The sequence below is a fragment of the Saccopteryx bilineata genome, chromosome 2 (assembly GCF_036850765.1).
Source record: "Saccopteryx bilineata isolate mSacBil1 chromosome 2, mSacBil1_pri_phased_curated, whole genome shotgun sequence".
Classification (NCBI taxonomy): Eukaryota; Metazoa; Chordata; class Mammalia; order Chiroptera; family Emballonuridae; genus Saccopteryx; species Saccopteryx bilineata.
Window position 1 is genome coordinate 200,960,764 of NC_089491.1, and position 25,526 is coordinate 200,986,289.

Sequence of the window (25,526 nt, forward strand, 5' to 3'; positions counted from 1 at the left end):
TTTTACCACATAGAAAATGTAAATATTTTATGTGTGCTTGAAAAAAATATATGCTGAAATTGCTGCAGTATCCTATTATGCCTATAATGTTATAGTCATTCAAATCTACTTTTGATTTTTATCTACTTTTGCATTTTTATTTTCATCTTTTTTTGTCAGGTGAGAGAGGTAGGTTAAAAGTCTCATGCTGTGATTTTAGATTTATTACATTTATGCCAATTTCTGCTATAGTGAAGTCATGTTATTGGAATAATATATATTTAGAATTCTTACATTTTCCTGGTTAAACTTTCAACAGTATGAAGGCTCACTCTAGCCACACCTTCTATCTTAAAGACTATTTTATCTAATATTGACATAGCTACATGTAGTGAATGTTGCGATGTTCTGCCCAATGGATTTATTCCTTTAGAGGGTGGAAGAGCTGTCAAGGCGACAGCCTTCCCATTGGACAGAGCCATCTTATCCAAGGCCACTTCCTCTTTCTGTGGACAGTGGTTTTCAACTCTTTTACACTTGGGGATCAGTGACCTAACGGCTGGAAACACACACCAAAACCTTTACCTTACGGTACATAACAGTGCAACACGGTAAGCTGGTGCTTGATTTCTGAACTCCACATGTACGGTACATTGGATACTAGATAAGTTAGTCTGAAAGCTTATCTATTGTACATGATTTGTAAATGTCCTGCGTAGTTCAAAGGGCCGTTTGAACGTGTTTACATGTTTCAGAGATACCTAAGATGACTTCAATAATATTTTCATTGATGATACAGGCTGCTAAGTGGCCATCACCCTGAGCATAAACAAATTCAACTAAGATCATTGGGTCTATAATCTTCATACAACATCAGAGTGATTAACTTTTTCATGGATCAGGACAGAATTTCTGGTAGACTGGCGCTGGTCTGTGAATCAGTGGTTGACAATCACTGGTCTACATTGAATGGGTGGTTGGAATAGGGTTATAAAGGTGTAGTCCCCTTGCTCAAGTGCCTTCTCCTCTCTGTCTTCTATGTCTCTTCTCTCCATGCTTCCTTGTAGGTTCCTTCTAGCCTAGTGGTCCCCAGCCTTTTTTGGGCCACAGACTGGTTTAATGTCAGAAAATATTTTCATGGACTAGCCTTTAGGTGGGACGGATAAATGTATCACGTGACCGAGACAAGCGTCAAGAGTCTTAGATGTGACAGGGTATCTGGTCATTTTTTAAAAATAAAACATTGTTCAGACTTAAATATAAATAATACGGAAATAATGTAAGTTATTTATTCATTCTCTGCGAACCGGTACCAAATGGCCCACAGACCGCTACCGGTCTGTGGCCCCGGGGTTGGGGACCACTGTTCTAGCCTCCCTTCCAGCTTACCAGTATCTCTTTTAACAATCTTGTAAATAAACCCAATTCCACAATACCTAGCTGTTGTTTTTTTTCTATCAGTTCTTGTGGTTGTATGTTCTGTATTACAATTTAAAGTTTGATGCTGTGTCTCAATATTTTTTTGAACTTTTTGTTTTAGGATTAGTTTTTGGAAATAATTGAGAACTAAGATGATGCTAGCTTCTTCCAGAGCAGGTTTTGTTTCCTGCTTACAGGATCTTAGTATCTAGAAGCCCAAAGAGCAAACTGGCAGTCATCCAGAATTCATCTCCTCTCTCCAGAGTAAACCTTTGGAGACCTAGTCCACAACGAGGGAGATCCTGGCACTCATCTCTGGCCTGCTTTATTTAGTACTGCAAGTCTATGGATTAGCTCTGCCTGTCTGTGGCTTTTCTTCCAAAATCCAGCAAACGTAGTAGTAATATGGGATGGAGGATGGAGGAGGCACCCCCCACTTCCAGAGATGGCACTCCTTCTCCATCAATGGCTTGCATGGAAATCCAACAAAGCTTCCTCTAAGTGGTGTGTCCTGTCACGTGGCTCTATTTTAGCTACAAGGAATGCTGGCAAACTAACCTAGAATTTTAAAGTTTTCAAGTGGGTGCTGTAGGCAGAATTCTAAGATGCTCTAATCTCTGCTTCCTTGGTGTTGCACCTGTGATACTATTACACTGCATGGCAAAAGAATTTTGCAGATCTAAAATCCCAAATCAGATGATGAAGAGTTAATCATAAGGAAAAGTATCCTGTGGGAGTAATAAATAATGAGTTCTTGAAAAGCAGAGTTTTCCCCCAGCTGGTAGCATACTTAGTATATAGTCAGAGAGATCCCAAGTATGAGAACATTCAACATGCCACTGCTGCCTGAATAGACAGAAGCAGCCACCTGGCAAGGAATATAAACAGCCAGTAGAAGCTGTGAGCATCCCCTTCGTCACCCCACACTGGCAGCCAGCAGGAGACAGGAACTTCAGTCCTATCACCACAAGGAACGAAATGTGTGAAAAACAGGTATGAGCTTGAAAGAAGACACCAAACTCCAGTTGAGAAATCAGCCAGCCAACAGTTTGACTTCAACCTGTGATACTCTAAGCAGAGAACCCCACCATACCATCCTGAACTGATTACAGAACTGTGAGATAAAAAATGAGTGTTGTTTCATAGAAATTTGTTACACAGCAAAAGAAAACTAATACGGAAGTCATTCTTTGCCTTCCACCAAGATTTACAGGGTTGTAAAAATTTTAAAAGCACGAAGGTTTAGATACTGTGTGGCCAAAATGAATGAAAAGATATACTCCAAGGGGTCAACAGCAGGTAGAGAACTATGAACTATTGAAGATAAGCTAGACAGTCCTGTAGTTTTGTGTAACTATGAAAAAAAACAGTATGGCTTAGCTCTTAAAAATGCTCCAGCCTTCTAGGGCAGCTGATGTCAGCACACACCCAAGGAGGACAGGCGTGTCCCATTCATTGTCAGCTGCTGATCTCTTTTAGAATTCTTATTTGGCCAAGAATTCGGCAAACTATATACTTAAATGAATACATCCTACAATCAATTAAATCACTTCAGAACAAATAAACAAGTACATACAAAATCTTTATAAATGCATATATTTCGCCAAAAGTATACAAGCACTCTCAATTCATTGGGACAAAACTGAGTATTTCTGTTCTCCACAGGTCACTGAATGAAATCATACAGTTCAGAGAAGCTATTCTAGAAACTGAACTAAGTTGGAAAACAATACTGTCATATAAAAACAATTCACGGTTGAACTTAAACATTGTGAATGTGTTCAACACTTTTAAAACAACACTTCTTCTAATAACATTATTAACCTGCTTGTTTAGTAAGGCTTTGATTTATAAGATGCATGTGTTTCCAAAACTGTTTAACATCTTATAAATTAATTCACAGGACTTACAGAGTTTTTTAGCTTCTGAGTATTAGCAAGAACAATGCGAGATGATCCTTTTGCAAGCAACAAATTTACTTTCCTTCCTCAATGATAACATCACATTCGATTAGATAATACAATGTGTTAGCCTCTCCTACAAAAAGTCTGTGACATTAAAGGAGCAGACTTCATTTTTACCAACCCCAAAACATCTCTTGCTGTGGCCCACTGCTGTGACTTCAGACCTCAAGGAACTCAGGGTTTGGAGTGTGTTTTCTACCCAGAAATGTATGCACAGGTAATGGAGAGCAGTCCAGGGGCCAGGTGCCCACGCTGACTCATTGCTGCAGTGGCAAGACGTAGGGCACAGGAGCTCAGTCCTTACACTTAGACTTCCTGCCCTGCGCTTATGCAACTTCCCTCCCAACTTGGCTACCTGGTTGGATATAGTAGCTGGAGTATATCCCACATAGATCTGAGCCCTTGAATAACGCATCTGGAAGAGAAGGGAGCAGAGGAAACAGCTGCCAGTCAAGATCACCTCTTCCCTCTCAGTCTCCTGGGCCTTTGTGCTCTCTTTAGGAAACACTCTAGAAATGATTTTGCTCACTTCTGGCACCAGTGGAAGAAATGAAGTTCTGCAGACACCTGCCATGAAGAGGCTCTGATCCAGCTCACGAGGCCTTCAGTGCAGACTAAATGGGTCACCAGGAAGGGTGAAATGTCATATTTCTATTAAGCACCATGCTGGCTTCTTGATACCTTTTAAGGACTAATTCTATTTTCCTTGATACTGTTATAAACTGTGTTTTAGCCCATTTCCTATTTGGAAATGAATGGGAGTAGAAAGAGTTGAAAACCTTGCATGATTGAAGGCCAAGCAGCCTCACATCAGTTTATCAGCTCATTTGAGAGTATGTTCAATGTTAGAGCCCTGTCTTATACTTAAGATTTTCTCACATACGTGAACCATCTAAATTCCATGTTGTTAGAGTAGCTTAGTTGTATTAGGCTATGTTGATTTAAGAGCAGTATTGGGTAAGATGGATTTTATTTTTTTAACTTCAAACCAAGGCCTCCTTACTTCCCTGCTAATGAGGGAGGTGGCTAAACTTCAAGTGTTGACTTCCCTCTCCTGGGAAGAGGCTTAAATAAACTTTGTTCACCTTCAGAACTCTATCAATTCTTGTTAAAATCCACATAGCACTCTAATCAGATCTAAACTGTAAGAGCAGGAAAAATATTTACAAAATTGGGTATTCCTTCAAGATACAGAAATCTTGCTCATGCTCACTCTTTGAGTTAAATGTGCTGTGTTCTAATTAACAAGGAAACCAGCCTGGAACCAACCCACCCACCACGATGTAATGCAAGTTTCACAGTCACACAAGGCCACCGGAGAGGCTACACGTTGGTCTCTAGTCCTAGCAAGCGTCCCATTCTCTCCACGTTCTTATCAATTGTAGCTTGGCATGTTATTTCCTTGGCACACTCCATAGGAAACCAGCCCCTTTCTCCATCTCGTAGTCTTTCCCCTTCATACCAGCCTGCAAAGAAGAACAGAGTTCTTATGAAGCAACACGTATTTGGATGAACCTTGACTGTGCTCGGCTCCAAGAGGGTGCTGGGAATCACAGAGATGAAAGGTGAGAGGGAGGAAAGTCTCAAGGCAGAATGACTGCCAAACCAGGGGAAGCACATAACCAGAAACCTCAAAGTGAGGCAGCGGAGACAGGATGTGAGCTTGGGCTGAGCTGTGTGAGAGGATGCTTTTGGGAGGGGCAGCAGGAAAATATAATATGTGTGTGTGTGTGTGTGTGTTTAAGTAAGGAAGAAAGAACTCTGGAGATGAGAAGTAGGTCACAGGGGCACTGGGAAAGAAGGATAACTTTTCACAATTCCTTTTGAATAACAAGCTATGTGACTGCATCCCGATTCAAAACCATGCAACAGCAATAACATGTAGAGAGGAGAGGCTGGTGCGTATGAGAAAACCGAAGGGAGATGGGATATGAGCATTAGTAACAAAAAGGAGACGCTTTAGTTCTTCACACCCTGAATGCTGGACCACAGTGTGCCCTGTAAGAACACTCTCACTCACCATCGCTGACACATTGATAAACGAGGACCACGTCTGCCACCTGCAGGGAGAGTTCGTCAGGCTGCTTGGCAGTAAATGATCTAATGATTTCCACCTGGGTCAGTGCTGAGGAGGAAAGGGAACATCATGAGCTAGGAGCAGAGGGAAAAACAAAACAGGTACAAATCAACCGTGCACATTTACTCAGTCTTTCTGTGCAATTCAGGGCTGGCATGGATAGAAACAAGTTAGGCTTTATCAAGAAGCAGATCTTTTCCAAGAACTCTCATACGTAGCTAAGAACTTTATAATTTTAGAAGCTCAGAGTCTAGAGAGGCCTTTTATGATGTTTGAATCCCATCATGTTAGTCATGTCACACAATGGAGCAGAAAACAGCCACTGTGCACAGGGGAAACTGAGGCGGAACAGGTTAGGTACTTTGCTAAGAGCATGCAACTGATGATAAAATCCACAATATAGCCCGTTCTCCAGGCTCTCACCCAACGTCCTCCCCAAACCCATCAGTAGCAGCACAGAAAAGCTGCCAAGAGATTGAGGAATAGATCTCCAACCGGAAGTTAGAAAAAACATTTTAGAGGTTCCGCATTATGCTAAGTCATCATAAAACCATTAACTTCAGTGACTTGGTACTGACAGATGAGACTTCTTAATTTGTTTTTTAATACAAAACTTAATTCTAGGAACTTTTATACCAATCACTTCAGCTGTGGCTCGAAGTTTACAGCTATGGTTTTTGACTGTTCCAGGACAACCAGTTTTGTTGCCCTCAGGCGGATTACAGTCGGTTGAGGCCCCAGGCACAGAAGAAAATATTGGGCCCCTTACATTAGAAAAAAAGTGTGAAGTTGGGGTTTTGCAGGGCCCACATGCCTGGTGCACCTGCCGTTAAATCTGCCTCTGGTTCCCTTATTCTTTGGATTTGACCTTCCAGCTAGAACCAGCGGAGAAGCATAACATCAACACTGAGGCACTAATACACCCCCTGTAACTGTACCAGTTCCTAGCTCTCCAGAAGAATAAAATACATTTTGTTAACATTACCACTTAAAAAAAGAAAATGTCAAAAGGAGTGGTAATGCAATTTTCTTTAAGGTTAAAAATACATTTCAGCTTAGATTTAGATTGTCCATACAGCTTTAGCCTTGAAGCTAACAAGCCTTAACTGTAGCTAGAAATTTAGAGATTTACAGTCCAAGCAGGGCTTTCTGTGTATATTATTTAACTCCATCCTCACAATAACCCTGTTTGTCTATCATAATGCACCTGAGTTGTAGAAGGTTAAACAGGTTTGCAGTGGATATGCAACAATTCACCACGTTTATACAACAAAGAAGAACCGAGCCTTGAATTTGAATTTAGCCTCCTTGACTTCCAAAGCAGGGATCTCTTAGTTCTAAGAGGGGCAGCAGGAAGGAAACTCGGGGGGACGATTAATATCCCAGCGTCCAGCAGGGGGCAGCGCCTCTCCACGTTCCACATCCCAGAACAGACAGCCCTGGATTTACTTACAAGTTCTGTCTGGAGGCTGCTTCCCGCTGCTGTGTCCCAGGGCAGTGATCCAGCGGGCACGCTCACTCCTAAACACAGAGAGGACACCCAGTTGAAAGATTCTAGGAGTTCAGACACAGAATAAAATGCAAAGCCATTCCCCCCAAACGGGACAGATTATCTAAGGATATATGGGGCTGGTTTTCAAATCAAGGGTTAAGAGTTTTAAAGTGATAATCTGGAATGCTTAATATAGGCCAAAGACTAGTCATCGTCAAGAGTATGAATAAACTTGGCTAGCTATTGATTAAGTGGAATTTCTCATGTAACAGTTTAATAAAGAGCGGATAGCACTAACACATTGCAATCACAAAAAAATGTTTAGTACACTGATAATCTCAAGTTTAACATTTCAAAAAAGTAAATTTTCTTTCAAAAGAAAAAGTCCTTGTAAATCACCCTCTCCACTCTTCTTCCCTTCCCGCCACACTCAAACCACTTTCAGAAAAGATGAGAAACTTGACATAAAGTTCTGTTCCCCATACAACTAATATTGTCAAATATCAGCTTTATTGAAATAGAAATTTTTTTGACCGTGTTAGACCATTCTCAAATACTTAAAATGGCTTAATGAGTACAGCCAAAATAATTCAAGGAAAAAAAACCCCCAAGACTTTTAATACAATATTAATCTATAATTAATAAAACAAAAGATTTAACTAAAGGATCAAAAGTTTCCGGTATGCAAACACCACTCCATAATATAGTTTATGATTTGGAAAGTCAAACACTGAGATTACAATTAAATGAACCAAATACACGTACACACTTTGAAATCTCTTAAGCAGCTTGATTCCACCCATGCTACACGGCAGACACAGGACCTGACATCCCTTGTCACGCACTCCTCCCCAAAAGCCCGTGAGCAGGATGCGAACATGACACGACATGTAAGTTCTAACATCCTTAACTCCAACCAAGGTTCATTTCTACTAGTGCCACCCTACCTTCTCAAGGAGGGATGTCTTTATCAGAACTTGAAAAACATTTTTCCTCCCCTAAGAGCTTACACCTAAAAGATGCATCTCACTGTCATCCCATCTTCACCCTCCATGTGCATCCATCCTTCTTCCATCCACTGGAACATGTCATGCTGTTCCACACCTTACCTCAAATACGACCTTTCCTCCCTGTTTTTACTGAACTGAGCCAACCCATAATTGCTATTTAAAATTTTTTTAATTGAAGAACATGCACTAAATAAAGCTCTGCACTGCTCTCACGTGTCTGTGAGTGTTTACTTAGGTAGACCCATGTACATGTGCTGCAAGGTCAGGAGACCGCCAGGAGGCTCCCTCCACTCTCATTTCAATCAACCTCCTGCAAAGGGAGCCATTGTTGTGATTTCCATCCTCAGAGACTATGTTTCTTTTGCCTGTCCTTTTCTTTATGAAAATGAAATCCTATGTTGTCCACCTTTGACTTTTTTGTTTGAGACATCCACACTGAGAACACAAGCCTTGCCTCCCTGTCAGGGAGCCTCTTCTGATGCAGACCCGTACTTCGCCTCCGTCTCAGTCTGACGATCCTCTTCCCACACCGTCCTCTCTGCACACTCCTGGTTAACTGTAACCAAGAGTTACAGTTAACTCCTGCCCGAAGGCAGGCATCATATCTACAAAGTTCAGTGCTTGGCATATAACAGAGACTCAGAACACACCGTGGTCCCATGACATCACTGTCACTCATCTTGCACGGATCCCCCAGCGTTTACTGACTTGCCTGTTTCTCAGCAGGTCAGGAACCCCAGGAGCGTAGGAATGGAGTCTTGTTCTGACCAGTTTTATGGAGCCGGGTAGGGTACTCTTCTATATTTTGCAAGTACCATCTAATGCAATCTTTACAACAAGCTTGGAAGAAAATCTTTCCATGATTATTTCCACTTTCCCAGAGGACAAAGCTGAAGTCTGGAGTGTTAAGTACCCTCTCACAGTAAAACAGCCATATGCTGCAGTCAGATAGAAAGCCAGGTGGTCTGGGATCCAAGAGGCAGTGTTCCCTAGCAGCTGCTTGCAAAATAATGAGACAGCTGGAAGCATGGCAACAGCAGTTTGCTGGGAGAGAGACCTCTTTAAAAGACAAAGATAAGGCTGGGACCTGGTTTAGCTTCTGTGTCAAGGAGGAATATACTCAGTTTAAACAGCATCTGATGATATTGCCTTGCTTTTAAAAACTGTCGCTCTCTAACACATGACAAAGGGCTTCAGGATGGTTTTATCAGGAACAACTAAAGTACAATTTCCTTTAAAATAATCCCAAGCAAACCCTTAAATCTTTGCTATCATCACTTTGTTGTGTAAGATTTTTTTTAACTCAGGCTCTACTGGAATTTGCAAAGTATAAAGGCAACTGAAAACAAAGTATCTTGGATGGAAGACCTGCTCACCGAGAGAAGCCGAACACGACCCAGCCATGTTCGCTACAAGCCACACCCATAACTCAGGCCTGCTCTGGCTTACTCGGCATCACTAGGCAGACTCGCTGCTGTCTGCAGTCCATGTAAGCTTTCCCTGGCATGGCACAGCCCTGGTATCGACTGGCCAGCTCTAGCGGTGGCCTCACCCTGTAGCTAGTTTCCAGAAGTCCAAATGAAATCTCTCACTCCTGTGGCATGCTGCCTGGATGCTAATGGCATCCCTTAGACACGGTGGCCCCTCACAGGGACTCCAGAGGACAGAACAAGACACTCCTTGTTGCCCTTGCTGAAAGGGGCCCCTTCTTGAAATAGCTTCAATGGAGTCTGATGCTGTCAGAGCCCCACCACTCCCCCAGGGTCTCTGGGAGCTCTGCCAAGGGCTCTCTCCCATCAGCAAGCAGGAAGGACAGCATCTCCAAAGCAGGGAGGGGACACTCGATAAAAGACGAAATTCTGAGAATGAGAAAAACCAGGGCCCAGGCATACCCGTTATTAAACTGAGATACCAAGTCCAGAGCTCACTCCAGACAGCCTTTTCTCTGAGGACAATACGAAAGTCACACATGAAGTCACAGTGCACCCCACACCCAGTTCACAGATTTCTCCATTTGCCCAAACTAAGTGAGAGGGTAGAGAGGGCTGCCCTACCATTGACCTGGGCATACCAACTTCTAAGCCTGTCCTGACCACTCCTTTCTTCCCCGTTCACTGAGCGCCCGCCTTTGCCGGGGCCAGCCTAGGCTGAGATTGCGAAGGGAGGTACAGGGCTCCCTGAAGCTCACCATGCTCAGTGTTAAGAAACAGATGGGGCAGGACACAAACACAAAACCCAGTGCGGCCTGTGATGTGCTGGGGCAGAGTGCACTGCACAGAACACGTGACTCAGGGACAGAAAGGATACAGGAAGAGGTGCTTTTGACCATCCCTGTGAAACCCCCAAATTCTCTATCTGAAATGAGGCATGAAATGATACAGTCATGGTTTCCCATGCAGGAGTTGGCTGGGGCAGCTCCTCATCTTGACTCTCCTGTGATTAAAAACCCAGTTGCTCTAAACTTAATTGAACCAAAGTCGAAGGTACAGCAAAGCTGGACTTTTCCTTGAATACCAGGCATCCACTAGAAAAGACAGATTACACACTGGGAAAGTGGAAAATCAGCTTTGAAACAAAGAGGCAGGGCTGTGGATGAGGCTGAGCCGCACAGAGCGCCGGCAGAGGACTTCACCCCTGACCAGTTCTTCCTGACCTTTCCACAGACAAAGAGACGTCAGCTGCTGGCCCACCTCCCTCTGTCGTCCTCTTAACGGCATTTGCCAGAACTGTTTGGTGTTCCTTCTCACACCTATAAATGTACCTTGGTTCCTGTTGAACTCCCTACACCCATGGCCTCTGGTGACAAGAACCCCGAGGCTTCATAATGAAGATAGTGGGGATGCTGTTTTTGTTCATTCTGACATTCAGTTCAACTAGGTGAGTTTAAAGGAAACCCACAGGGTAAAAAATGTCATCATGAATGCTGTGTGACAAAGCCTGATAAAGCTGGACTGCAGCTCAATTTACCTAATTAAAAAAAAATCTAACCAAAGCAAAATAATTACCCTCATCCACAGAGTTCTAAAATTAAGGCTTTGTAATGTGCAACAAGGTTAAATTATTTTTTAATTATTTCTTGTTTATCATCTCTAATAGCTCATGAGTCCTAGTTTGGCCCAGAATCCTGGAGTTAATCTAAAGCAGATCAATTATCTGTTTCCTGGATAATAAAAGACCCATAGTATCACCTGCTCTCCTGGGGTGATATCTCATTTACTGGGGCCAGTAATGAGGATCACAAAAGATGAAGAATTCTGACAGACACTGTACAAGTAGATCATTATTGGACACGGATTCCAGATGCAACAAGGAGAAAATACTACAACTTGTAATAGATATATTTTTCCCATATAAATTGTCATGTCTATGTTGTGAATTTTTCTTAAAGGATGTATAAGATATATCAGACATACAAATTATATTTATTCCATGCCATGGACTTCCTGCTGTAGATTAAATCATTAACAGAAGCAGGAAGAGGGCAAAAGACTCCCTGCAAACAATGCCCCTTTATCAGCAGGTCCAGGAATGGGCCATCTGAACGACTGACAGTACCGGTCATATTTATTAGAGTCCTAGCTCTCTTTGAGAGGGAGAGATTTGGAGAAGGATCTCTGATTATAGTGTAAGGTGATAATATCTTATAGCTGAATAGAACAGGTGAAGAAAGTTTGCATTCACCACTGAATAGGTTCTGACGTCTCATCACTGCTTGTGCTGGACCCAAACACCACCCAAATTCCACTGTGGACACAGGATGCCAAGGACGCCACTTGCCACGGCCTCTGGTCTGTGCCAGCAGCAGCTGTCTGGGCTTCATTTTAATGAGGGCAGACAAAGGGGACTCTCTGGCTCCCACATTCCTCTTGAAAGGCCCAGAGGGAAAGGAAATGACAGTAGTAAAAGGTACACTTTTGTATTCTTCACAGACTACTGTCTCATTAACAATACAAGAACTTAAGATCTTTAACAGGCAAATAGATATCACAGTATACATGATTTAGATACACAACCTCAAAATAAAGTTTAACCATCTTCTTAATTAGCAAATATTGAAAAACAAGTGGAATCTAGAGAAGGCTTGCACGAAAAGGACAGTGAACAGAGACTGACAAGAGAGGCAGTACTTCCTTGCATGTGGCTATTATGGTTCTGCCCTGCCTGAATAAAGAAAAGCTAATTATATTAATTGTGGGTCAATTCCAAAAATATTTATTGGGAACTTGCTATGTACAAAGAGAAAGGACAAAGCCGGAGCTGAGTGTGGGACTTAGTAATAAAACCACGCAGAACTGACTGGAGAGAAGGAGAACGATTACTAGACTATCACAGTGGTTCAAAGATAAGTGACATGCAGGAAGTCCTAGGAAGGAGGTGGTGGAATGGAAACACGTGGAATGTGGCCGTGGACTTTTGTACAGAAAGAACCGCCCATGATGGACCCGTTCAGACCAGAAGCATGAGAAATGACACCACGTCTCCAGACCGGATAACTCATACCGGTGTCAAGGAGATGATTCACAGACACATGCGTGTTGGGGAACTCAGTAGCTAATGGTTTTGAACCAGGGTCCTTAGTGCCCCAGGCCAACGCTCTATCCACTGTGCCACTGCCTGGTCAGGCTCATGTTTACTTTTAATTAGATCAAGAAGAAACACTTTCACAGTATCCCAGCTCACTGTAGGCCATGTGCCCAGGCCGACTGGCTGAAGTTCCCTGCTGTCCAGTCACCCTCCTGGAGGGCAGAAGGCACAGAGAAGGCACACTCACTTGAACAGAAGTCTCCAAGGGCAGGGACCTGGTCTCTGCACTGTTCACTGCTACATCCCAGTGCGTAGAAGAGCACTTGCAAGGATGTTGGTGCCCAATAAAAATGACTATAGTCATGGCAAGAAACAAAGTTCAGCTGTAGCAGGAAGGAGAGACTGAGGGGTGGGCTGGAGTCGGGAGTAATACAGTAAGGGGAGGGCGCACGCGGCTGGCTCTCGCAGTTCCTGGGGAAACATCACCACAAGCAGCAATGATGTGACGAGTGTCCCAGCAGAGGAAAGACTTGGCTGGGTCCTTACAGGGGAGACATTGGTCATTTGAGTAGGTCTGAAGAGGCTGTTCCCGGAATTGGGAAAAACACAGGCAGAGGAACAAAAAAAGGTAGTTTAAAGCAGACAGTAAGTTTTAGGATACATTATTCAGCATTTGATACGAAATATTTCAAAACATATGATTTTAAAAAAATTTACTATCTAAGTTTCCACAAACTTTTTCCTTTTTATAGTCTAGACTTAAAAAAAAAAAACCACATTAGTAGTTTCACACTTAATAGCAACTGGCTTCCAAGCTACCATTCCCAATATAGAGCAAGGCCAATGTGGGGGCGGGGCTGTCGACACTGCAGGTAGCTTCTCAGGAGATTCCGCTTCATTCCCAGGGACTCTGCACTGAGGAAGGGCAGGGTCTAGTCCAGGGGTCCCCAAACTTTTTACACAGGGGGCCAGTTCACTGTCCCTCAGACTGTTGGAGGGCCAGACTATAAAAGAAATATGAACAAATCCCTGTGCACATTGCACATATCTTATTTTAAAGTAAAAAAACAAAACGGGAGCAAATATAATATTTAAAATAAAGAACGAGTAAATTTAAATCAACAAACTGACCAGTATTTCAATGGGAACTATGCTCCTCTCACTGACCACCAATGAAAGAGGTGCCCCTTCTGGAAGTGCGGTGGGGCCGGATAAATGGCCTCAGGGGGCCGCATGCGGCCCGCGGGCCATAGTTTGGGGACCCCTGGTCGAGTCCCAGCTTTGGCAGTAACTCACTTCCTGCAGGCAAATCACTTCACCTCTGTGAGTCTCATTTTACCTTTGAGGAAAATAGGGAACTGGACCACAGACCTATAATTAGGGGGTCACCACATATCTTACTGTCTAAACATGACAGTTCTTAATTAAGTGTGCCAGAGCAGACCTAATATAGATCCAGAGGAAGTGAGATCTACTGTCACCTCACTTAGCTACTTCCTTCAGCTCTGGGGTCCCATCCTTCTCTGGAAACAGTCCTAGGCTCCCCCTCACATTCTACAGCTGGCTGGGTGCCTGGCACACCCTAGCTACTCACCAGGTGTTTGCCCACTTTCCTTTAGGTGAGCATTTTTGCATTCCTTATGTAATCGATGCTATTGGTCTGTTCCTCCACAAGGTCACTGTCATGACAGTTGAACTGTCCTTGTGCCCAACAGCGGCACCCTTCTTACTGCTGATTGTACATTTTATATATCCCCAGGTGGCCTCTACTGAGAACGGTTTTTCAAAAAAGGATATATATTTAGAGATGAACCCTATTCTTTTTCAAATCAAAGACTGAGTAGACAAAGGATATACGTGACTGATCTGAAGTTCTACGATGATGCAAGGCCAGTATGGTGGTGAAAACCTTCTTTTCCCCACTAGATTGCTGCTGATGAACCATATGAACTGTGCATAAGACAGACAAAACATGAAAAACATATACTCTCCTAGACATTTTATAAATCTTAGAAGCAAAGAAAACATTCTAGATAGACCCAAACTCTGATTGCTCAAAACCCGAGTAGCTTACGGATGACCTGCCCATCTCCAAATATGGCACATAACAATTTGCTAGACTTTTAAAACAGCCTGATGCTTTTAAAGAAAAGTGTGTGAGGGTGTAATATGTTTTATTTCAACACCAAGGCTATTTATTTTATGTCTGAGTGCTTAAGAGTATTTGTCCAGTTATTTACTTTTGAACTAAAATTGAGTTGGTGGTAGGAAGAGCGAGGGAGTCACTCTCTCTGTACCCACGAAGACAGCTGCCCCTGTGCCCTTTCCGGAATGTTCTCTTCCCATTAATTAAAGAACTACAAATATGAGTCATACCCATGAGTTTATGGGTGACATAACTAGATATTCTGAAAATATTTCTGAGGAAATGAACATCCCATTGTATGATCAAAAGGCAGGTGGGGGGAATAATGCTACAGAACATCCCAGAAAAGAACCTAGCCTTGGTATAGAAAGAACTAGACATGCCAATTTACTTCCTACTCGTTCTGAGCAATCTGAGGGACAAGTGGTGGAGAGGCCATAAATTATAAATCAGACAGCCAGGAAGAACTCTGCAAGAGCTGGCAAGGCCTGAATAAAAAATAAACAGTCCTTATAAACACAAGGAAAAGGAAAACAGAGATTAAAACCAACAACACTTTCACTATCGCTAACCAAAGTGATGAAAGAAAATCTGTTTCTAAAAATTCTCTAGAACATCTGGACAACCATGAACCTCCAAAGTGTTTAAGATGTTTTTACCCTTCATGTCTTATAAAATCCAAAGTTCAGACATATTAAACACTCTTTTTAAGACTGGCTTGCCCAAAGGAAGTTGAGCACTGTTTTCACTGGACAAGGAGTTCAGTCACTTTATGACGCCTTCCTCAGCCTTGAGGTTGGGTGTGCTTCCTGTGGGTCACCTGCACACACCAGCAATCACCACACCTACCTCAAGTCAGCCCCACGGAGGGGAAGACGCAGTGGCACAGCTTAGGAATGTGTCAGGCTTTCAGCAGTTTCAATACAAGAATTCTGGGACCTTTAGGAAAAGGCGTTTCTTTATCATATAAACAAACACATATGATGAAACTCTTTTCCTCAAGTTTCTGTGAAACACTATTTTGGCTGTTTTCAAACCTCAAATATCTTGACCTAAACCTGTCCCTCTAGGTTTTTTCCAGCTTTTGAAAAGTTATTTCTAGTGCCAAGAGATACAAAATCTCACCTTTTATATGAATGGTTCCTAATTTTAACTTTGGGGGGGGGGGGGCGACAGGGACAGACAGACAGGAAGGAGACAGATGAGAAGAAGTATCAGTTCTTCACTGTAGAACCTTAGTTGTTCATTGATTGCTTTCTCATATGTGGCTTGACTGGGGGGGGGGGCTACAGCTGAGCCAATGACCCCTTGCTCAAGCCAGTGACCTTGGACTCAAGCCAGTGACCTTTGAGCTTCAAGCCAGTGACCTCTGGACTCAAGCCAGTGATCATGGGGTCATGTCTATGATCCCACACTCAAGCCGGTGAACCTGCAATCAAACCAATGACCTTGGGGTTTCGAATCTGGTCCTCAACATCCCAGGCTGATGCTCTATCCACTGCACCACTGCCTGGTCAGGCTAACCTTTTTTTTTTTTTTTTTTTAATGCATGTTTCTAATTACCAGGCACAATGTTAAAATACTCTCAAAAAGTAGACATATTCTTTGGACTTACTTATGCTAAGATTTTATCAGTCTCAGGATGGTTATTCGGCAGTTGCTGATCCATTTAAACATGCTGTGTGGGCACCTTGGCAGACATGGGTGGGAGATGTGTGTAAGAACATCAGAGGACAGAGAATTAGGGAAACTTTTTCCCCTCCACTGGTCTACCCTCTGGCCCAGTGTAATCTGTCTGTAGTAACTGTTCCAAGAGCAGGTTTCCAGTTTCTAAACAGATAAATTGGTCAACTATCTCCAAGTGGACCAAGTCAAAAAGGCAGACTTGAAAATGAAGTCCCCTTCTCTTCCCCCGAGTGACGATGCATGAGGCACTAACTACTCACAGAACTGCAGACGCACACGGACAGCTATGTAACGGCCAAATAAACCCAGGACAGGAAGAGGATTTGCCAGTACGTCCCCCAACCTGAGAATCTCTTATAAGAGAAATCACTGGGCTTTCTGTTGTCTGGTTGAAGGCAGATGCTGAGAAAGGACTTCAATTTCATATCTAAGAAAACGTATGGCACAAACTCAAACTAGCAAGTAGGTCATATTTCTAGGGCTCAGAGGTCATATTTGTTTATCCATTACTAAAGTAAAATAATTTTTAAACCACTCTCTAAATGTAACATCACACCACTTAAAGTATAGCAGCACCCCCTTCTCTGAGGTTTCGCTTTCCACAGGTGTCAGTTACTGAGATCTGAAATATTAAATAGAAAATTCTAAAAATAAACAATTCATAAGTTTTAAATTGCATGCTGCTCTGAGAAGCTTGAAGAAATCTCCCACTCTTCTGTTCCGTCCCGTCCTGGATGTGACTCATCCCTGTGTCCGGCGTATTCATGCTGTAGATGCTCCCTGCAAGTTAGCCCCTCCGTAACTGCATCATAAGACAGTCGATAGGAGCCTCACACTGTGTCCCATTGCCTACGCCATTCACCTGACTGCATCTCATCATGGAGGCACTGTATCATTTCACATGGCCACAAGAAAAAGGGTGAGTCCAGTACAATACGTATTTTGAGAGAGACTATACTCACATAACTTTTATAACAGTATATTGTTATAATTATTGTTTTGTTTAATATTAGTGATTATTGTTGCTCTCTTATTATATCTAATTTATATATTAATATTTACCATTGGTATAAATGTATAGAAAAAAAATAGTTTATATAGAGTTCAGTACTATGGAGGTCTTGGAACATACTCTCTGCAAATAAGGGGGGACTCCTGTGCAAAGCACCCATCAGGATTCATGGACACCAAAAATAATATCCATCTTTTAAGACATTGAAAGGACCACAATGAAAAGATGGGCAGCATCTGTAAAAAGCAGCTAGCTAGACTCAGCGCTGGGCATGTAATAGGTACCCAACAACAAAATAAATAGTAGCCACTGTGTACTATTTCCAGGGAGTCTATAGACTGAGGGCAATTAAGCAGGGCAGACTGATCCCAGATATTCGGAAACCCTCTCCCCACCCATACTCACTGTGTTTCGGCCCCTAGCAGCATGTCTACTTTCTCATTCGCATGGTTACTAAGGACTGTCAGAGTGAAGAGATAGCTGGCAGAGCTCTGTCTTGAATAGAGTATCATGGAACTGTTCTTCCCTGGAGAAGAATTAAGCTCTTCATTGTCAAGGGATTCCACTAATAGTTGATCTCGTAAGGAATAATCATTGACAATGTAACTTTCTTCACTAAAAGGAAAAAGAAAACAAACATGTCAATACTTCAGTGGGTAAGACTGTCACCTGGTCACTTTTTAAGTCACAGTTTGAGGCATGGCAGTGGGTGGAGGGCAAGAAGAGTTCAATTTATTTTAAAATATAAATTGTAATCTAAATTATATCTACTGTTGATGATTCAGTATAATCCTTCCAATTAAACCTATTAGTTACTATTTTTCTATAATATACTAAATTGTATGAAGACATACAAAACCTTCCAGGTTTCATTTTATAGCATCCTGGAACTGTTGTTAGTGACACATGCATGTATCATGAAAATGCTTGAATAAGTACACTTCCTCAATCTTGCCTCCATCAGAATCCCAAACCTATCCAAACTCTCTGTAACAAGGCCTCATTCCCAGTCTCCAAACCACCCAGGCTCAGGAGAGGAGAAGAGTCCCAGAGGTCTGCTTGCTTCTGGCAATACGTCCTTCTCTTCAACATGCATAGCTTCACCACCACCTGCTTCAGAAACCACCAGAACTACTCCTTCTATCCCTGGTCTGTCTGGTACTTATCATTGCCCTGTTATCATATCCACTAGCACTGTGAACATGCCTAACCTGGCCCCATCTCCCTGAGCTCCTTGGCGGGTTCCTGACCACTTTCACTGTGTCCTCTGACAATGCCCCTCACTTAGGGAAGCCAGATAATTCTTCTTATCCCCTCCTTTTACCTTCTTGCCTTAATAGAAACTGGACCCTCCCTAGAGAATGCCACCTCACCAGAAAGCTGTCTCCTTGCTTCTCATTGCTGCTTCTAGATGATGTCACTTCCTCTTCCCCAAAAATCCTCAGCTTGAAGCTCATGCAGTCTCCATCTCACAAGCACAGTCCTTTACAGGCCTCTGGATCACTCTTCAGCCTCCCTCGTGAATTCAGTTGATGGTTCCCTTTCCCCAACACTACTACTTTCTTGAAGTTCCATGTAGCAGAGCCTTCCAGTATCCTGGCCTTCCCTGACTTCTCCTTCTCTAACGATCTTGTTCTCTGCCCTACTTTAGCCAACCCCCCACTATCATACCAAAGACCTTGTCATTACTATAAATACCAACACCTTTCTGTAATCCCAATGGCAAACACAAGTCTAACCAGCACTGCCTGTTTCTCTACCTCACCTCTTCTCACCAACCCCAGCAATTCTTCAACCTGCCAGTTCCTACAACCCACTGACGTTACTACCTTTCTCCCAACCTTACTCTTCATGTCCTCTCATTCATGCTTACTGAACCCCTCAGCTTGGATTTCTTGGAACTTAGTTATAATCACTCCTTGCATACACCCTCATCTCCTTGAAAAATCCCAACCCTGCTTAGATACAGCTTTCCCTCTATCATGAATATGGACCTTTGCAGTTCACATGGGAGAGCTCAACAAATAATTGTTCAATAAATAAAAGACTATGCAGGCCCTGGCCAGTTGGCTCAATGGTAAAGCGTCGGCCTGGCGTACGGAAGTCTCGGGTTCTATTCCCGGCCAGGGCACACAGGAGAAATGCCCATCTGCTTCTCCACCCCTCCTGCTCTCCTTCCGCTCTGTCTCTCTCTTCCCCTCCCGCAGCCGAGGCTCCATTGGAGCAAAGATGGCCCTGGCGCTGGGGATGGCTCTGTGGCCTCTGCCTCAGGCGCTAGACTGGCTCTGGTCGCAACAGAGCAACGCCCCAAATGGGCAGAACATCACCCCCTGGTGGGTGTGCCGGGTGGATCCCGGTCGGGCGCATGCAGGAGTCTGACTGCCTCCCAGTTTCCAGCTTTAGAAAAATACAAAAAAAAAAAAAAAAAGAAAAAAAAAAAAAAAAAGACTATGCAGTAAATTCGAGTATATTCTATGAACAATATCAAATTGCTACCTTATTTAATAATAAACACAAATGTATGAACTTAAGGGGATTGAGAGAAAATAAAAATCCTTATCCAGTCAACTATACTAGAAATTTCAGAATAAGCCATTTGCTCAAGATTTCTTAAGACTTCTTTTGGCCCTAGCTGGTTGGATCAGTGGTAGAGTGTCACCCCAGCGTGTAGAGGTCCCAGGTTCAATTCCCGCTCAGGGCACACAGAAGAGGCGCCCATCTGCTTCCACACCTCTCCCCCTCTTGCTTCTCTCTGTCTCTCTGTTCCCCTCTTGCAGCCATGGCTCACTGGAGTGAGTTGGCCCCAGAAGCTGAGGATGTCTCCATGGCCTCCGCCTAGACTGGAAGGAAGAGCTCTGTTGCTCAGAGCAGCATCCCAGATGGTCAGAGCATCACCCCCTAGTGGGCTTGCTGGGTGGATACCAGAAGGGGCGCAGCAGTAGTCTCTTTGTCTCCCTTACTCTCAAGAATAAAAAAAAGAAAAAGAACTTTTTTCAGTGTTGGACATCTGCCTGTCGACCACGCCCTTATAACTCTCTTTGAAAAACTATGATCTTTTTTAAAATTTAGTTTGATATTTGTCCTCTCAAAAAAATAACAAACACAGTTATCATATATAAAAGCAAAATACTGCCTTCTGATCAAGCCTTTTGCTGCTAAGGTAATACTCTCTATTAATTGAAAATTCACATGGCAAGATCACTTCAAAGCTCTCCTGAAACTGCATAGTCACACCAGGGTATATAAAAGTATTTCTCACACCAAAATGAGGTTTATCAAAGCTCACACAATTTTTATTAAGGGAAAAGAGAGGATGATACACTCTGCAAATGTTATGTTTAAAGGACCATGTTTACCAGAAACAAAGTGGTCAGTTTTTAGAAGAAGAGAAGTTTATGATGTTTCTCTAGCTATCTCAGGCATAGATTTAATAGCCTAGGACTCAAGATAAAACAAACAAACAAAAGCCTGACCTGTGGTGGCACAGTGGATAAAGTGTCGACCTGAATGAAATGCTGAGGTAGCTGGTTCGAAATCCCGGGCTTACGTGGTCAAAGCACATACCTGTTCCTCCCTACTGCCCTCCCCCGTCTAATCAGTAAATATTAAAAAAGAAAAAAAAAAGAACAAAAGCAAAACCTCAACAACAAAAAGAAAAAAAGCAAGATTAAGGAAGGCTCCCTTATAGTCCTCTCCCTGCACCTCCTAATTGCTCTTGGTCCAACTCACAAGTTAAGAAAGACTACATATTAGTCAAAGACACTCATTCTCGGTTAAAATAATCTGCTTCAGAAAGAAAATTTAAGCACCCTAATGTTGTGTACCTGGGTGTTTTAGTGCCCTAAACAATGAGACTAACTAGATACTCTTCGCATTTCAAAAAAAAAAAAAAAAAAAAAAAAAAAGGCAAAAAATTGCATATGCTATAAAGTAATCATTCAAGAGGACTGATTCAAAGAGGTCTTTAGCATAAAGTGCTTTCACTTATTACATAGTCCCCAAAAAAATTCAAGACCAAGAGTTCACTGGAAACTAATGAAAACTAATATAAATAAACTACCTAAATCTTTTTTTCCCTCTTCATTTTAGAGTTTCTATTTTCCTAGTGTTTGCCTAAATACAAATAATACCAGCTATTGTACTTTACAAATGCTTTGAATCTTTGTCTTTGGAGGTAATTAGAGACAGAATAAGTAGATAAAGTATGATAGAATGTTTTTAATTGTTCTCTTAACTGATAACAACTACAAGGCCATTAAGAGCTAGGGTGACCATTGACCCAGTTTATAATTGTTGTTCTCTGGAATATCCACTTTGGATGATGAACTGTGGCCACTTTATTCACAGCCCTGAGAGTTCACCTCCAGGTATCCATTTCTAAACATCTTCACATCTGTGTCATTGAATATGCCTTAACAGGCAACTCTCCCTCTGTTTTAACTTTTGAGTCCAAAATAAAAAAAAGAAAAAAGGAAATGTTTGCCTTAAAAAAATAAAAAAGAAAAACAAGAAAAAGAAAAACTAGTTCAACAAACACATTTTATCTAGACTTGTAGAAACTTCTTCATCACATAACATTTATAACTTCTTCATTACTCCTAATAAATTTAATATAAAAAACTGGCTTTCATTTAACAGTATTGAATGATTTATCTGTCAGCTATTATTCAAACCCAGTAAAACAAACATTGAAAAGTAGTGCACTCTTGCTAGTCATTTCACTGTTCATGCTCTCTCACACACACACTTAATTTCAGAGGTTAAAAATAATTGTACCCCCCCCCCAGGTCTGCTAAATACTGAATGAAACTCCTTCTTCTAATGTCAGTCAGCCTCCAATTATCTCTCTCATGCTGACACAGATGTTAAAATATGTGCACAAGCATAAGGAAGAGGGGAGATTCTATAACCAGATGAAGTTTCCCAACCTTACTTCCCTCCTCTGCTTACTCACTCACATCCAGTAAGTACAAAGCCGGCTCAACTGGGCTGGGAAAGAAACCGTTCCTGAGGGAAGCTGATGCTAATCAGACTTCCCCATGTTTGTCTCTAGCCTTTCGCAAACATATGGTTTACATAGTCTCTGGAACAATTTGGATCATGTAACTAGGAAGTTAAAATGCTCAGAAAAAGGCAAATGGAAAAACCACCTTTCCCCCCATGAAGAAGTTTATATGTAGACTTCCTCTGATTGTCTTATCTGTGCTCCAAGTTCACCAGCTGCTCCTCAGGGCTGTCTGCTTTGTGCAGACAGGGACTCCTATCACGTGCAGCGATCAAGTCTATATAAGTCTGTCGCTCAGTGGTGTAAACAATGATGGGTCTGCGGGTTAAAATCCACTTAAAAGTCCAGTAAACTTTGTTGAGAATCCTTTCTTTTATTTATTTTTTAACAAGATAAAGAACTATCTGTAGAGAACAGGATGTGGTTAAATACATACCCCAATTACTCTTCCCTTGGGAAGTTATTCTTTTGTTAAGTAGTTCAGAGTTTTTGGTTCTATTAAATGCTCGAGTTGAAAAATTATATACTGTATTTTATGGTGAAAAGTGTCCTTTATAGCCTGACCTGTGGTGGCGCAGTGGATAAAACATCGACCTGGAACGCTGAGGTTGCTGGTTTAAAACCCTGGGCTTGCCTGGTCAAGGCACATATGGGAGTTGATGCTTCCTGCTCCTCCCTTCTCTCTATTTCTCTCTCTCTCATTCCTCTCTAAAATGAATAAATAACGTCTTTTAAAAAAAAGTGTCCTTTATAGAAATTAAAATTATTACGGTGACACTGGTTAATAGGATCATATATATTCAACCGTACATTTCTATGATACATGGTCTGCATATCGCATTGTGTGCCCATGACCCAAAGTCAAATCATCTTCCATCAACATACATATATTTGGTTCCCTTTACCCTCTCTTACCTCCCTACCCCCTTCCTTTGGTTAATCACCATACTGTTGTCCATGTCTATGAGTTTCAGTTTTATATCTTACATGAGTGAAATTATATGGTTCTTAGCTTTCTCTGAACTGACTCATTTCACTTAGCACAATATTCTCAAGGTCCATCCATGTTGTGACAAATGGCAGAATTTCATCTTTTCTCATGACTGAGTAGAATTTCATTGTATATGTGTAACACATCTTCTTTATCTAGCCCTTTATCAAAGAACACTTTGGTTGTCGACATGTCTTGGCCATTGTGAATAATGCTGCATTGAGCATAGGGGTGCATATATCTTTGCAAATAATGTTTTTGAGGGTTTTGGATAGATATTCAGAAGAGGAATTGCTGGGTCACATGGTAACTCTATCCTTAATTTTTTGAGAAACTTTCATACTGTTTTCTATAGTGGCTGTACCAGTTTGTATTTCAAAGAGCAGTGAATGAGGGTTCCTTTTTCTCCACAGCCTCTCCAACATTTACTACCTGTCTTGCTGATAACAGCCATTCTAACAGGTGTGAGGCAGTATCCCATTGTAGTTTTGATTTTTATTTTGAAATAGTAAAATTGAGAGTCTTCATATATTTCTTGGCCATTTGTACGTCATATTGGGAAAAGTGTTCAGGTCCTCTGCTCATTTTTTAATTGGATTGTTTGTTGCATTGCATGAATTGTTTACATATTTTGAACATCAACCCCTTGTTGGACCTGTTGTTTGCAAATATCAACCTCCCATTTGGTTGGTTGCCTTTTTGTTTTGTTGTCATTTTCTTTTGCTATGCAGAAGCATTTCAGTTTCATGTAGTCCCATTCATTTATTGTTGCCTTTGCTTCCCTTGCCTTTGAGGCCAAATTCATAAAATGTTCTCTGTGACAACGGTCCATAAGTTTAGTACCTATGTTTTCTTCTATGTAATTTATTGTTTCAGATCTTATAGTTAGGTCTTTGACCCATTTTGAAATAATTTTTTGTATATGTGAACAAAGTATAATTGAGTTTCATTCTTCCCCATGTGGCTTTCCAGTTTTCCCAGCACTATTTACTGAAAGGGCTTTCTTTTCTCCATTGTGTGTTGTTGTTGGCCCCTTTGTCAAAAATTATTTGCCCATATACATGTGGTTTTATTTATGGGCTCTCAATTCTGTTACACTGGTCTGTGTGTCTGTTTTTCTGCCAATACCATGCTGTTTTGATTACTGTAGCTCTGTAGTAGTCAGGTGGTCGTTCCTTTCCTGTGTCAGTGGAAGCCCATGGTTATCCTGGATTTCTACCCCACTCAGCAATAAACAAACCATATTCCTCCCACATCCCTGCTAGTGTGGTATCCAATATTTGCTTTCTTAAAGCAAGTATTAGGGAATATGTTTACTTTTCTGTCCCATTACATTTCTATAAAAGCTAGAATTATTCATAATGAGCATATACCATATTTATTACTTTTATACCAGGACAACATTTACAACTGCATACAACATACATTTTAAAACTCCAAAACAAGGCCCTGGCCAGCTGGCTCAGCAGTAAAGTGTCCACACAGCATGTAGAAGTCCCAGGTTCAATTCTCAGGGAACACAGAAAAAGTGAACACCTGCTTCTCCATCCCTCCCCCTCCACTCCTCTCACTCTCCTCTTCTCCTGCAGCCATGGCTTAAATGGTTTGAGCAAGGTGGCCCCAGGTACTGAGGATGGCTCCATGGCTTTGCCTCAGATGCTAAAATAGCTCAGTTGGCAAGCAATCGAGTAGTAGCCTCAGATGGGCAGAGCATCACCGGGTACAGGGCTTTCTGGGTGGATCCAAGCTGGGCGCATGAGGGAGCCTGTTTGTCTGCTTCCCCACCTCTCACTTAATTAAAAAAAACAAAACAAAATCCACCAAAACTACATATATACTGCAGGGAGTGCAGGATGATAGACACCAACCTTAGCACAGGAGTTACTCTGGGAAGAAGAAGGAGAAGATGGAATAATGGTGAAGAGACTTTAGGATAACCTGCAGTGTTATATAAGGTATTTTGTATAAAAATCAGAGATCTGAAAAATATGGTAAAAAGTTAGTATCTGTTAAGTATGAATAAGTATGTTATGGTTTGATAATTTTCTATACATTTGAGATATTTCACAATTTTGGTAAAAAGAAATTTAAAAATAATAAATCCATAGATATGAAGATTACTATCATTCTAGGTGTCTGTGAATGCCTACGGGTATAGCTGGAGTGACTACTGGACAATGGAATTTTGCCCTCCAAACAACTCATTATTTGCAGATGACAT

At 41.9% G+C, this 25,526-nt stretch overlaps 1 protein-coding gene across 2 annotated transcripts in view; it reads right to left on the reverse strand.

The window, feature by feature from the left end:
• Positions 1 to 2,845: 2,845 nt before the first annotated feature.
• Positions 2,846 to 25,526, reverse strand: part of ARHGEF26 (Rho guanine nucleotide exchange factor 26) — a 136,132-nt gene continuing 113,451 nt past the window's right edge. For both annotated transcript variants that reach the window (XM_066259059.1, XM_066259058.1), the window contains 4 exons: positions 17,715 to 17,924; positions 6,893 to 6,960; positions 5,383 to 5,487; positions 2,846 to 4,828 (listed from right to left, as the gene is read on the reverse strand). In XM_066259059.1, the coding sequence (XP_066115156.1) occupies positions 4,686 to 4,828; positions 5,383 to 5,487; positions 6,893 to 6,960; positions 17,715 to 17,924 (526 nt within the window). In that variant the 3' untranslated portion in view covers positions 2,846 to 4,685. The remainder of the gene's footprint in view (positions 4,829 to 5,382; positions 5,488 to 6,892; positions 6,961 to 17,714; positions 17,925 to 25,526) is intronic.